Consider the following 15,966-nt stretch of genomic DNA (forward strand, 5'->3'; position numbering starts at 1 on the left):
CAGTACACACCAGAAAAAAGGGCATCAAATGAGTGCTAACAAGCAAGCCTTCTGTCCTTTCCCCTTTTGGAAAAAAAAACTTTATTAAGAAAAGACAGGAAATGTAATAATGTAACATTCTTCTAACAATAGCCTAATTAGTAATGCTGAAATTGTTTCTTTTTATTTCTTATTCCTGAACTGGCATTCAGCAGTAACAAACCAGACAATTCAATGATCTGCCAGAGAGTAAAACTGTGAATCAGTTTTTATATTTTTCTTGAGGTATTTTTAGCACTGCCATATCTACAGGCAAAAGAGACAAAAGACAACACTAATTTGGGAGTAGGATGGAACAATTACATAATTATAAATTACAAAACATTCTGACAAAATTTTTAAGCTCTTTATCTTACTGAGAACTCCAAGTACTATCCAAGAAGTTAGGGACTAACACTTTGGAAAGAGATAAGAGAAAGTGACACTAAGGGAAAGAACTGAAATGAACTAAAAATTTATAACATTAAAAAAAAAAGTTTATAACAGTTTTGATGAACAATAATGAAAAGTTAAGTTTCATTGAAACAAAACATCCCTCCCATGTCACTTAATGAAATGCATGAAGAGAACACAACATCAACCAGGAAACAGATTCTTTCTTTAAAAATTTATCTCAGCTTTCACATCTGAGCAGTGACATTAACTAAAATAAGACATTTTAAGTATGTGGAACACCAGACTATTTTTTTAATGCCTAGGAGAATGGTTTAAATTTCTTATCAGAATGTATACTAAGAGGAGTTGGTAGTTTTAATTATAGAGCAACTTGAATAGCAAACCGAGGCATATTATGTGTAGCAAGTCCTGAATTCATGTAAAAACCCCACCATATGCACAGTAAAACCTGGAGAAAACTTGGAAATCTTTCCATCTATAGCCTCTAAGGGTCTGAAAAAATACTGTACCAGTCAACTGAAGGCACTCAATTATTTTTTTCTGTAAAATAAAAATTGTAAGATTCTATTTCTCCAGCTGCTTATTTTCTCAAGAACATTTCAGTTTGAATCTATTTGCATCATTCCCATATAAAAGCACAACACAACCCCATAAAAATGGCATAGGCAAAAAGGATTAGGACCTTGGAGTTTTTATCTTCTTGCTTCCCATTTTTTTTGCTCAGCCAACACAGTTTTATTTACCATTGATTTTTTTTTAAAGTCTCATACAGTAGATAAAAATTTAAGTACTTAAGTTCATTAAGCTTTAGCAACTGCACAATATTCATGTCTATGCAGTGAAGCGTGGATCAGGATTTCTAAGACAGAATTTTTAACCTGCATGCAAAGAATGATCATATTATGAGCTTTTTTCTACCTGTTTTACATTCTAACTTAAAAGGTTTAAAAATCATTATTGGCTAATTTGGAGATGAGACATGTTGAGCTTTATTGATGGTGGGTCCTCAACATCACATTCTAAGAGAGGGAAAAACAGCAATACATCACAGAATTTTTTAATCACAGGAAGGTCCAAGCTTTTTAGACCAATACTTGATTTTAATATCATACTTGTGACCTACAAAACCAATAAAACATTTGTCCTTTTTCCCCCTAGTGACTCCAGACTTATTGTTTTAATTCCAGCCATTCATATCTTTTTAAGAGGCAAAGTTCAGCAGGAATGTCACAGCCTTCAGTTGCCACGTCCCTTGCTCCAAATCTCCTTGTCATAATCCATTAGTAATTCTGAGCAGTGAAAGTTTGGAGGTATTGTTTCAGAGCATATTTAAAGCTAAGGAGACATATTCCACCTGCATTTAAAAAAAGGTTCTCTTCCTGAGAAGCACAAAGAAAAAATACTACCAGATGGGCTTAAAAAGCTAAAAAACTATACATTGGACAAAAAAAGAATCAAAGTATGTGCATACAGCTACCAGTTCACATACTTTTCAGTACTGCATTGCTTTTAAATTGAATTATATAAAATGTGAAAGGCTAAGAATTTCAAAGCTGACTGGCAATTTCAGTCACACAATCCTCCTTAAAATTAAATTTGAGAGAGTTTTAGGGGTTGAATCTCCTGGTCAGTTTTGAAAACTTCAATGTAAGGGGAAAAAAAAAGACCCCCAAGTGCAGAAATGGTATCCAAAGGCAAAAACCCCGCACAGTTCTGACACAAAACAGATTCAATAATGTGAACTTCATAGGTTTATATCTGTGATGGTGGCCAAATGAAACAGAAGCATGGGTAATCCAAGCTTAGGAGGCAGGCAAGCTTAACCATAATTTCAGATATTGAATCCTGTTATTTTGGAAAAAGAAGAGGTTTTGTAAAAAAAATTTTTCAAGGCTGCTAAATCACCTTACCGAGCAAGTGGTTTTATATTATGACCATGAGGCAGTTGTGAGCTCAGTATTACAGGATGTGAAGAAGGAATTTTGTATTCATCATCATCATCTAGGTGTTCCCTTGATTTATCAGATAGAGAATTTGCTGAAGGACCAGGGCACCTAAGGAGATTAGAAAAATAATGGTTTATCTTCAGCTGTTAGGTACTTGACCTCAGATAATACTGAAAATACTCTTCTTTAGCCCAAACATCCTTAATAAGTCCGCTACATATGAGGAGACAAAAGCACCATGAGAAACTTGTAAGGTTACTGACTTTTTGTCACTGAGCATGCATAAAGCAAAGGGCAGCTACCCCTCTAAGAGTTAAACTGTTATTTTAAGCAAGCACAACATAGAAAGCTGCAAAGAATTAAAGTACCAAATAGGCACTTGCAAGACTCGGCCTGCTTGCATTTATCAAAAACACTGAATGAAAGATAATTCAGGACAAAAGGTGCTTAGTGATGCAGAGGACATTCTCACAGCCTGTGAGGAAGGACATGTCCTCTCACATGTCTGGAACCCATCAGCCCTGCTCCTTCTGTCACCAAGAAGAGCCACGCCAAAGGCTGAGCTCAAGGGAGACTGGAATTCCAAGCCACAGTTGGCCTTAATGGGGCTATGACTTCACCTTCAACATTTTGGTAGCAAGATGGGACAGACAGCAAGAGGAGAAACACATTTTGGTGCTACTTCCCCCTCAACTACCTCAAGGCAACTAAATATTCCTAATATATTCACAGAGTAAACAGACCACGAAAGGCGCTTGGAATTGGATGCGTCGTTACATACTCAAAAATGAACATTTCCTCATGCAAAATATCCCCATGGTTTATGGTGCTATTGAGACAAAAAGTCTGCTATTGATGTAGAAAAAAAAATAGGAGCTACTCACTGGAATGAAAAAAAACACCCCACAATTTAACTTTAAAATGCTGAAGTTTTTGAATAAGAATCAATCTGTAGCTTTGACGTAAGAGTCTTAGATATCTTTTCAAGAATAAAACAGCAACTTGATCAAAACTGCTAAAAAAGTCTGACAAAATTACGGAAGTCCAATTAAAAATAACTATTTTAACATGCTCAGTCAAAAACATAGAAGCTGAGTGGAAAATCAAAATCATACTCAAAAATGAACACTTCCTCATGCAAAATATCCCTGTGGTTTATGGTGCTTTTGAGACAGAGTCTGCTACTGATGTAGAAAAATAGGAGCTACTCACTGGAATGAAAAAAAACCTCACTATTTAAATTTAAAATGTTGAAGATTTGGATAAGAATCACTCTGTATCTTTGATGTAAGAGTCTTAGATATCTTTTCAAGAATAAAGCAGCAACTTGATCAAAACTGCTAAAAAAGTCTGACAAAATTACAGAAGTCCAATTAAAAATAACTATTTTAACATGCTCAGTCAAAAACATAGAAGCTGAGTGGAAAATGAAAATCAGATGTTCAGTTAGCAGGAGTCCAATACTTCATTATTGAAGTACAGTTTATAGTCACTATTTTAGTAAAACAAAAATAAATCAGCACTGTTTCCAGTAAAAATTAAAAAAAAAAACCAAACAAAAAACCTCTAGTAGCTTTTTAATAAAAAAAAGGTCATATGTTTAACATTATATTCAGTAAAAGCTGATCAAACAATTTAAGTAGGGATATTTTAGAATTGTGAAGTTTCAAGTAAGAGTCATTTTGCCTCCTTGTTATTTAGAATAGGACATTTCATACATTATCAATGTATCCTTCAGTCAAATGTTAGGAATTACAGCCTGATTATAACAAGGAGAAAGAACAGAATGCCTTGGAGCTATATGAAACAAACCAGCTCTCAATCCACCACACTGCACAGATTGGGGAGCATGAAAAAAAATGAGCAACTTGCTCAGATTAATTGGAGTAGCACAGTTGTGAAAAGCAGAGTATTTTGAATCATGTACAGTTCAACATTTATGAGTGCTGAGCACAGTCAATTCAACGGGAGGAAAAATAGACTGTAAAAATATTCTCTCTGACATTTCCAAATAAATCATGCTAGATATTATTTGAGTTACATTTTTTGAAAGCAATTGTTGTGGCTGATGGAAATTGCTGTCTTTAAAGATGTGTTTTTCCCTTCCTCCCCAGTTTTTCCACCTACATATTATCATACAATATTATAGATTACTGGTATATTTCCTCGTGGTGACAAAAACCTAATTTTAAATAAATTGAAAACAGGCATATTAGTGTTTAAAGCAACAACATACAATGATCAATTTTTAACAGTCATTCCACATAATATTTCAGTAATTAGATAATTTGAACTTCTTACTCCTAACGTTATATATTGATAATTTATGCTTTAAAAATCCAAATCTAAAACTGCCTGTGTAATTTTTAAAAGGTGTAAGCACAAAGCCAAAACAGAAACAAATTTTTTAAATTTTTCCTCAAAAATCAATGGAGTTTGGATTTGCAAATGAAGGTTTTTCCTTCTTCCAGGAAAACATCAGTTTTCTATTCAGAAATCTTTGGTTAATGAAAGAATTCCTTTTGACCAAGAAGAAGTCACACATTCTAACTTTGGACTGGCCTGACATGGATTTTGTGCCTGTACATATTGTTACAATATTTTGTGGACTTTCCAATGCTCTGTGCATACACTGTACTTTGGTTCTAGGCTACATCTGCAAATATCTGAGTGAAAAAAAATGGGATTCTTATGAAGTAGGATGTTTTTCCATGCTATGAAATACAGAAATAAGAATATTCCCCTCTTCAGATTTTCATTGTGTTATGAAATAAGCAGACTAGAAGGGCACTGATGACATGAGGTATCCAACCAGTCTCTGAGGCCCTACCTCCATAAGGTTACATCCTGACATTTAATTACAGGCATGCCTGGAAAATATTCTAAAATTTTCTTCTGAACTGGAAGTAGGCATGGAGAACTTCACCCCACCTGAAAACAGGCTCCTAAATAAAAAAATCAATCCTCCACTGCACCTTTATTGTAGTGCTCAGGGAAAAAAAAAAAAAAAACAACAAAAAAAACCCCCAAAAAACCAGCCTATTAATAAAATGCTGAAATATATTTGTCTTCCATATTTAAGCTAACTGAACACAAAAATGTAATGAGAAAGTTCTCAGGACTAATATGAATTGACTGTCCAATTATATTCTTTAACAGCAAGAATCCCAAGAACATTGGAAAGAAGTTGGAAGATAACATTATTGTCATATGGTCCATTTCCTTACAAAAACACAAAATAAGGTCAAACCACATTACAGGACTTCCAAGCTTTCAACTTTAAATATATCTTGTTCTGTACAAAACCCTGTGTCATCAGAGTCCGAAGATACTTGCTATGACAGCAACATCTTTATTTAAAAAATCAGCAGTCATTTTTACCGGAAGACTAACAGTTGTCTGCACTTGAAAATTTCCCATATTCTGGAACTCAGGAACGTTGATCATATTTAAAATTATATAGAATTGTTTTGGTTGCTTGCTTTTTAGCCACAACAAATAAGAGATGATAGTGTGAACCCTGGGTAAAGCTCCACACTGAAAGCCCAGAAGGCCTGACTAGATTAGAGGCAGAACAGTGACAGAATACATTGTTTAGGTCTAGCACTTTCCCTACAATCTGTCATCTCCTGTGATAAACAGCTCGGACCACACTTCTGTAGTAATAGAAGCCAAACCAGACAGTATCTGCTCTGCACTGCCAAATTCCTGTGAGCAAGATCTGCCACGATTTACCCTCTCTCCCTATACAAACATGCTGTGTCCAATTAACATTAGGACTGTTCCCACTTAATCAATAACATTTACGTTCCCTTTGTAAAGGCACATTAAAATTCATGGAAAGCATATCAAGTTATATTAGTTAATTTCTTTCTTTTTCCCATTTTTTCTTTTAGCACCAGAGAGTCAGTGTTATTACCTAACATTAACTAGCACTTCTCTTTGATAGATAAAGTTAACTTACTTTATACTAGGGATGACAGAGCCAGCTGGAAGAGGGGGCGAGAGCCGTGGAGGGACATCATATTCTTCACTCATGAGATGACCATTTGAAAAAACCTAAAAATCACAGAAGTATTACAATGGGTATCTGTTTCTATGACCATGGATATTCATCAACTAGGTATTATTACACAACAGACCTTGAGCAGCCTGTGGGTAAAGGCTTTCCCAGGAGTTCACACCACAGAGCTGTCTCTGAAGTGACTCTCAGGCCTGTTTCAGCTCACCCTATTTTGGAGCTGTAGAACATGTTTGTTTAAAACTTCACCAAAAAGAAGAAGTTTCACATGACAGTTACTAGACAGACCATCAGTTACAGCTGAAGTGCTTGGGGGAAAATTAAGACCTCAAGATTGCAAAGTGAGAGAGATGAAGTGTAATGGCAAAGCAACGGGTACATCACGCTAAACATATTAATTATTAAAACGGTGATACAGCGCCTGCCAGAATCCATCCTCCACCCACAGGATTGCCTTCCCAATTCTTGGCTTCTACCAATAGCAAAAAGTTTATATTACAGTTGATACATGCATCAGGGAAGAAAATTCATTCCATGTTTCCCCCATGAATGTAAATACAGCCTGAAATAGTAATTCAGGCTTGCTTCCTCTAATCAAACGGTTCATATCTACAACCTGAAGAGGATAGTTCAAGCACTACTTGGTCAAAGATCTATAAATGTAATTTCTCCAGACTACAATTCCACACTGGCTAGGTATTCTAATTTGAAAAGTACTCATTCCATCAGCTTCAGTACTGTGCTAGACCACAAGAATGCTACATGAAGGTACAGTTGAAGATATAAACCCAATATCCTTTTAAAAATCAACAGAAACAACAGCCTAGCTCTAAGTAAAATTTTGGTGCTTTGGCTCAACGTTGAGAAATGCATTATATAATAATAATTAAATTATATATAATTTAATAGATGACTTAAGTACTTTTCATCACATATGTCAACAGGCCTTATGGATAGCAATTGAATTTCAGTAATGTACTTTCAAAATAATCAAAACCTCCATGTATATTTTTGTGAAAATACTTGATATATATATATATACATTAAAAACAAATTAACTGGAGATAGAAGGGTTAAATAGTTTGTGGTTTTGAGAAAAGCAAATAGATGAAAAAAAAATATTTCTAACTACCATGGCTTAACCACAAATCCATCCATCCAAGCAAGAGCTCTGTAGTCTTGCACAAGCTGTGTAGTCTTCAAGAAAACAAAGAGAGCAGCTTTGAGTTAATAACCTCTATGAATAAATTACTGAGCTGCTTTGATAAAACTGATTAGAGCAGAACTAGGAATTTTTTCTTAGGACATCACCATTTGATCTCTTTTCAAAGCTAAGTCTGACCAGCTGTAAATGGTTTTGCAAGTGCCTGAAGCTGCTAAATGCCAGAATTGTCCTCACCTACAACAGAGGCAATTGGATCATCTAGTATTCCATCAGAAAATGCATACACAGTTTTGGCATGTGACAGTTTCAAAGTGGACTTGAGATGCTATATTATTATAACATACAGGGATACATTGTTATCATAGATAATTTTCTAGAAGAATATAGCAAATCTAGAATATTCTCTCAAAGATATTTTTCAAAGGTTTTACATGACAATTGTAACTCAGACCCTCATCTACTGTTGCTTTATAAATTACGGTATTTAACAAATTATTTCTTTATGAGCAGCTTAATATCAACTATCGACAGAAAAGGTTCAGAAGACACAAATCAACACTGGCCAATATAAACAGCGTGTAAGACAACACTGCACAAAGGTGTGAATTTAGGTTTGAACTCCTCACTGGAAATACCTTGGCACTTTCTGCAGGTGGCTCGTGACGCCTGTACTGCCTCATGAATCCCTGCTCGGTATTCTCTCAAAGGTATTTTTCAAAGGTTTTGCATGAAAATTGTCACTCAGACCCTCATGTACTGTTGCTTTATAAATTACGGTATTTAACAAATCATTTCTTTATGAGCAGTTTAGTATTAACTATCGACAGAAAAGGTTCAGAAACCACAAATCAACACTGGCCAATATAAAGAGCGTGTAAGACAACGCTGCACGAGGGCGTGAATTCGGGATTGAACACCCAATTCTTCCTATTTCATCTTCCCCAACACAGACCCTCATCTACTGTTGCTTTATAAATTACAGTATTTAACAAATCATTTCTTTATGAGCAGCTTAATATTAAGTATCGACAGAAAAGGTTCAGAAACCACAAATCAACACTGGCCAATACAAAGAGCGTGGGCGTGAATTTAGGATGGAACACCTCACTGGAAATACCTTGGCACCTTCAGCAGGCGGCTCGTGTCGTCTGTGCTTCCTCACGAATCCCTGCTCGGAGCTGAGGCGGCCGTGCCTCCCGTTGAGGTTGGCGGTGGCGGTCAGTCCTGCCTTGGGGGAGGCGTCGCCCCCGGCTCGGCAGCCTTGGCTGGTCCCGAAGGCGTCCCTGGGACACCAGCCCTCCAGGGGCACGGGCTGCTCGCGGGCGGGCAGGTTGTCCCCGTGGTGCAGGAGCCTGGCGCCCCGGCTCTCCGGCAGCATCGGCGGCGGCCGCTCTGGCGGCGGCGGCGGAGGGTCTCGCAGGGGAGGTGGCGGCGCTGGCAAAGGCTTGTCCTGCTTCCTCACCATGCAGGGAGAAGACTAAAGGGCACATGGAAGTGACAAAACAAGAGAGAAGTCACACAGAGGCATGGACGTCGCTCGTGGCCAAGCGCGGCTTCGCCGTTTCCGAGATATTTTCTTGGCCCTTCTTCAGAAAGCGTGCCCCCATTTCTGATGTTGCATGAGTAACCCAAGCAAGGAGTGGGAAGCAGAAAAGACAGCTAACTCAAGCAGATTTATCTAAACCGTAGTATTTTTCCGGTATCCTTTGCTTCGATCATGTGAATCGCTTACTCATCTGCTGAAATGAATTCTGTGCACTGTCCTGATGTGGAAGACAAACCCAAAACCCCAAACAAAGTAAATTCCCAGGGGAATAACTTGCTGACAGCAAACAAGCACAAAAAGCAATGGCTAGAGAGCAAGGGGAAGAAGAAACAATTATTTCATTTTTAATTATATACCTCCAACCTTTACATGACATGCACTGTGTTAAGAGTGCCAAATCTGTTTGAACTGCAGTTCAGTTTTTCAGGTAGCAACCTAATTAGTTTGTAGTTTTCCTTGCAATTACCTTATCTGCAAGGAATATTTGTCAGAATACTTGCTTTCTAAGAATTGAATTATATCATATATGGTTAAATGTCATCCAAAATTATGTATGCTACTACTAAAAAGCTGAAATCCAAGTTATCAGGAGAAAAACTTCATAGCTGCACAAATCTGAGCACAAATCTGACAAAACCCAAACATTATGACAGAATTACTAATGGTAATTTACAAAGTAACAGCTGGGCCAGGTCTTTAAAAATGTTTGCTCTCCAACTACCACAAGAAATGCAGGGAAGATTATTTTCCTGGGAATGTATAATTTTCTTGGACTTTGGCAAGCCTGCATATCATTACCACTTAAAGAAATGGAAGTCACCAAACTTTTAAGTAAGACAGCATTTGCTCTCACTTCACTGGCTAGCCCAGCACTATTCTTCAAGCAGTACTTCAACATGTGACTTGAACCACAAATAGTTATTTTACCTACAGGCCTATGCATATTAAAAGGAAGTAAACTAAATAAAGAGCTGTTTAACTCCCTTGCTAGTCAATAGTTATTTTCACTGTCAACACAGGAAAATAATACCCTGGTCCAGATTTTTTGTTACACCTTATAGTTATAAATTATAGTTTTTAATTTGAGTAAAATAGAAAAGTTGTGGGTTTTTTCCTTAAGGAATAGTTTTGGCAGGACTAAATAGCCTTTTTTCCTCTTAAATATATTTTTTTTAATGTACGAGATTATTCTTTGTTACTCCCATTGTGTTTCTCTTGAACCCCACAATTTTTTTTTTTCCAGCAAAAGTTTCATATAAAAAAAGCATCTTCAAAAAATTAAAGCAGCATTAATGCTATTCCTGGTTTAATTATTTTAAAGCCACGAACTCTGCAAAAAACGATATTGTAAAACTAATTTTAATGGATGTGGCATACGTTTTGTGTATGTCCTCAATGTGTTATAAATTCCTTTGCATATTATAAGAAGAAAGAAGATTAAAGAAACTATTCAAACTTCTATTTTTTACTTCTAAATTATAAACCAGTAAAATCTTAAAAAGATATTGATTTTCAACCTTAAAGTAAAAAAAAGAAACAAGCTACTTCAAACTGGATTATTATGAGCACACAGATTTCAAGTCATGTCCTGAACTTGAATTTGAATTAATCATATAAAAGTGAAAAATTTTAATCTAACTCACTCTCTATACAACAATTATAATAAAACAATCAACTTGTTACAGAGTAGCAAACAGTATTTTTGTTCTTGTTCATGCTTATCCACTCAAAAAATCATTGAATCTTTAGTAGCACTAGTTTTACAAAACACAGCATACAATCTTATTGGCTATAGAGTCATTATTATTTCCCTTGAAATTTGAGTCCTATTATATGCCATTTAAGGTTTTGAAAGCAGTGTATCTGCACATATTTTTCTTGTAAGGACACTGTGGAAATTGAACATAAATCATCATGAAAGGAAAACATATAATTTTAATGAGATAATGACCTTTAAATCTATTTTCAGGAAACTTTAGCTTCTATTTATTTTCATTAATCAGAGTTTGTTACAGAACTGATCCATTACTGCAACATCTTTAAAATTCTGACCATAACCAAGTACAATATAATCATCAGACAACCTGAAGTCATATTTGACCAACATATGCAACCAGAAAATTTTAACTACTAAAGGTGTTATAGAAGAAGAAGAGACTTCATCAATATAGATCTAGTCTAAAGTTTCTTTAAAATAGAAGGAAATAAAGCTCTTTTGGGCAGAGCAAAATCCTGAAAAAACAATATCCATGGAAGGGTTTGAAACAGTCCACTTTACAAAACAAACAGGAAGCTCACCTTGGAAAAAAAAGAAAATGCAATTTCTCAGAATTCTTATATTCTTATATATCCTTATATTGGTCCAGGAACGCTTACCTTTGGTGACCCTGTGGGGCTGGCACACGGTGACCGTGCCACTCCCTTCTGAATCAGATCCAAACGGGGAGGGACAGGTGGAAGACTAAGATGAGGGATTTGCAGGGGGTCTGGAAGTGGTTTTCTTCTTTGTGCAAGAGGGGAAGATCCTGGAGAGGTCACTGGTGAGTTCTGCCTATCATTGCACTTCAGCAAAGAAAAAATAAAATTACCTTTTACCTGATGATCAAGTATACAACTTCCAATCCCCAACTAAAATGCTTGATACTTATCAGATATTTACTAAGAGTCAATTATAAAAGTAATTTTACATAATGGACATCTGGACAGTAGAGCTCATCTTATAGCTACTGAAAAAGAAGTCTACAAGTTATTCTACCTCAAAATAAAAACCCGTGTTGGCTTGTGATGAAAAAACTAATATATATTCCGGCAATTTGTATAAAAACCTAACAATCACTGCCAAAAATGAAGAAAAAAAAAATTATAAATTCTACCATAGCACTGCTACCCTTGATAGATTTTAAATTAACAGAAAGTACTGAATCTAAAGTTCTACAAATTATTTTTAAAAGCTGGATATTCATGATATTGCCCCTTACTGCTTACACCCATTTTCAAATCATACTTCCACACAAAACAGAAGGTATGCCTTTGGAAAATTTACCAATCAAAGTCACCAGCAAGACTTCAAGGAAAGAAGTGAAATCAGCAAAAAAATGAAGGGATTATACAAAAAATTTTAGAACAATTTAATCATTTAAGCAAATACTGAATTAATAGCACAAACATTTAACATCCCCCTCCAGGGACAAATTATGATTTCTTTTTTCCTTGACCCGTCCTTTCAAATTCTTCAGAACCAAGGATTTCAACTCTAGAGAGGCAAAAATGCACCCCTCTTTGGGCTAAACCCCTTGGATAAAAACTTTCCCCTCTCTTCATAAGCTTTTGCTCATGAATGCTGAAAATCCACAGTTATAACTGAGATGAGAGTAGGAAGTTCTGTAACAAGGTAAGCAAGTAAGCAACACTACCTTTCTTTACACACCATCATTATTTTAAAGAAACTGGAAGCTTCGTAAATTCAAAAGCAGAGTGAGGAAAAGGATCTAGAGCACTGATCCTTATCAATGCTCTGAACTACAGCTTAGTTTAATATCCCATTCTATACAACAGGGATTGCTGCCACATTTCCTTCAAAAATAGAAACCACCACAGTGTTACTGTCAACAGAGCACGAAAATACAGGAGAGGGGTGAGAAGATGTTGAAAGCTAGAAGGGTAATGTGCACTCCATCATCAGGATGATTTTTGCTTTGTTATCTAGAGTATTCCCCACTTTGTCTACATGTACAAGCTCAATGTCACAACTAAACATTCAAATTCAAGAGCCAGAGCAGTTAGATTTGTGGTCTTCATGGCTACCAGAAGTTTCTCAGTTTCTCTCTTCAGTGAAGAGGTTGTCTCAATATCAATATTAAATGCCTTGAATAAAGTCTTTAAATTTTGTTTCATTTAATTGGTGAATGACCCTGTCTTTGACTGGAAGACCATAAATATAAGCACATAAATTACCAAAGCATTCAGCCTCTCAACATTAAGGGAAGTTGAATAACTAAGCAAGATATGTATCTTGCAAGCATGCCTGAGCAACAGTAATTATAGAATTACTATAAACTGAATGTCAATTCATTTTCCTTATCAGAAGGCATCTATCAGTTAAACAGCATAACAAACATTGTATCATTTAACAGCATTAGTTTTCAAAGTTTAGTTACAACTCCATAAAGCAATCCTGAAAGCCAAGTATTTGCAATACAATATACTCAAAGGACTGACTTCAGCAGACACAAAATGAATTTATTTCCCAAATTATCCCAAATAGAGCTAAATAAGCTGGTCACACCTCCAAAAAGATTCAATTATTTAAAATAAATGGAAGTGATATAGTTAAGTCACAGCATTTTATGGTGTTGCACAATATAATACATTTCAGTCAGCAGGGAATTGTTCCAGAGGAGTAATCATATATGTGATAGGAGTAGGAAACAAAGAGTAAGAAAGATAGGAAATACTGAAAACCAATTATTGGACAGGAAACATTTGTTCGGAATTGAGGATGTTCTAATTGTCGCATCATCAAGCTAATTAACACAATTTCCTGAGAGAGCAACCTGAGAGTCTCAAATGGGAGACTACATGGAATTGTACAAATCCCAGCACTGCAGTGATATAATTTGAAGAATATCCATCCCTGTTTCTACCTGGCAAACTTCTCTTACACAGCTCTCTCTAAAGAATCATTAGGCAAACGATGCCCTCTTCTCTCAGTGTGCTCACTTGCTCCATCCATGTCAGACTTCTTTTCTCCAGCTGCAACAGCTTTTGCAGAGACAAAAATCATAGAATATTCACATATAAAACTCATTCTTTCAAAATTTCAAGATACTTAAACCCTGACATGCTTTTAAACCAAATGAAGCAAGCAAGTAATTTATGTGATAAACTTCTAGTTCCATATATTAGCTTGGTATTTGGCTACCTTTATCACATCCCACGGACAGTAAACCACAACTAACAAAACGAAATGGAAAGTTTTCCAAGTAGTAAGTGTGTGAGAGGGCATGAATTTAGGCTTATACCCATGCTTTGTTATGTCTTTAAAATAGCAAAGTAATTTTTCGGTCCCCTGGACTACTATGCTCTACTACAGCCACAATGCCAACAGAACTGCTGTGACTGCAGAGATTTCAAAAAGGGAATTATTATGGCCAACAAGCTAAAGAGTAACAATTGAAAAAAAAAAAAAAAAAGTTAAATAGCTGTAAGCAAAAGCAACTTTCTCTTCCTACAAGGAAGCTTAATCTGTATCACCACTTGGTGCTGAAGAGCAAAAGCTTTGCTGGGACAAACAATTCTTTGCTTGGATCCACCAATACTAAAAATAAAATAAACCCAAATATTCCACAGCAGCAAACAGGCTTTCCTTGGTACTCAGTATCAGATTTCCATCACAGTCCCAATATGAAAATCCCATATTTTCCAGTCCACCCCCATCCAACCTGTCCAACTGCATCATTTGATGAGTGACAGGTAGGCCAACAAGAAGACTGCATCTCATGTGGACACCAAGGCATTAACAGGTGTAATAATATCTACACTTTTTGGCATACTTTCCTAAAATTCCTCTTTGTCACCTACTGGAGGTTTTTGGATGTTTTTTATATGCTGGGAAAAAAATGTGCAGTGAGAGAAAATAGTGACAAAAAGCTAAAACAAGCAAGTGATTAAGCCACAAACTAGCTCAAATGAACTGGCAGTGACAGAAAACAGACCTGCAGTGTACAAAGGGGCTCTGCTGCACCACACAGAGACCTGTGCAATAAAGATGTAATTAAGGAGAAGAACACAGACTCCTTTGTAACAACATGGGATTCATCTGGCTGGCATGACTGCTGCCAAGGGAAAAGCAGCTGGGACTTTGCAGTTGTACTGCAGAAGGGACCACACTTGTGTTTTTCCAGCAGATATATTTGTTATTGGGATATACTGGTATCAGTTTGTTCCTAGCAGTTGTGAATTCAAGAAAAAGCCTGCTTCCAACACTGATTACAATTTCTAGTCAAGTTTTTTGTTGTTGTTTTTTTGTTTTTTTTTTTATGGAAATATTAACAGCCCGGCTATTGAATCAAGAGTTTTCAAATAATTTTATGCCAGAAAGGCCCATATAAAAAGCACACTCAACATAAACCCTAATGATTGACTCACTGAGCAATACTATCCTGCCTGTAAATGTTCTTGGAGCAAACTCAAACTGCATGAGACATCTAAGAGGGTCCAAGCAGACCTACACCAGAAGCAGCTTTCTGAAGTTTATTTATTTATAATCAGGTAAAAGTAACTCACATATTTGTTATTTCTTGTTCAAATAAGCTGTGACCTAGACAGAGCTGTATAATCTAGGCTTAAAACCTTAAATGAGGATATAAATTTACATCACTTAACACTGGTGACTGCAAACGTGTTTTTAAAAAGACAGATTTATTCTCTTTATCTTTGCTGACCCAAAGAAATGCACGTGAAGGAGGGAGAGGGAGTTGTGTCTCTGAGAGTCAGCAGCACACTGCCAAAGGAATCAGTAATTAGGGGAGGCACACTGCCTCCCAGCATTTATAGCCACCTAGTTATGATTACACACTAGTTTACTAGTCTGTAATCAGTTAATTAAGTCACTCCTGTTGAGTGACATGATCTTAGCACATTCCACCAACCATTACGTAGGAAGTAAAATGCATATATGAGTTCCAGGTGCCAAAGGGAATATCTGGATACATACCTAAAGTCCTATTTTTATATTTTAATATTTTAATATTTTTATATTTTATATGATGAAATAAAAACCATTATGCAATACATGCCTTCCATTACCAGAAAAAAAAAAATCAGTCAACTTAATAATATGGAAATGAGTGAA

At 36.0% G+C, this 15,966-nt stretch overlaps 1 protein-coding gene across 5 annotated transcripts in view; it reads right to left on the bottom strand.

Annotated features, from left to right (window-relative positions):
* Nucleotides 1-15,966, bottom strand: part of CBLB (Cbl proto-oncogene B) — a 127,988-nt gene that overhangs the window by 17,610 nt on the left and 94,412 nt on the right. For 3 of the 5 annotated variants that reach the window (XM_021534895.3, XM_021534893.3, XM_021534894.3), the window contains exons 11-14: nucleotides 11,490-11,675; nucleotides 8,685-9,044; nucleotides 6,346-6,440; nucleotides 2,346-2,489 (exon numbers count right to left, since the gene is read on the bottom strand). In XM_021534895.3, coding sequence (XP_021390570.3) covers nucleotides 2,346-2,489; nucleotides 6,346-6,440; nucleotides 8,685-9,044; nucleotides 11,490-11,675 — 785 coding nt within the window. The remainder of the gene's footprint in view (nucleotides 1-2,345; nucleotides 2,490-6,345; nucleotides 6,441-8,684; nucleotides 9,045-11,489; nucleotides 11,676-15,966) is intronic. The other 2 variants (XM_021534897.3, XM_021534896.3) reach the window with 1 other exon arrangement.

This window comes from Lonchura striata, chromosome 1 (genome assembly GCF_050655825.1).
Source record: "Lonchura striata isolate lonStrDom1 chromosome 1, ASM5065582v1, whole genome shotgun sequence".
Classification (NCBI taxonomy): domain Eukaryota; kingdom Metazoa; phylum Chordata; class Aves; order Passeriformes; family Estrildidae; genus Lonchura; species Lonchura striata.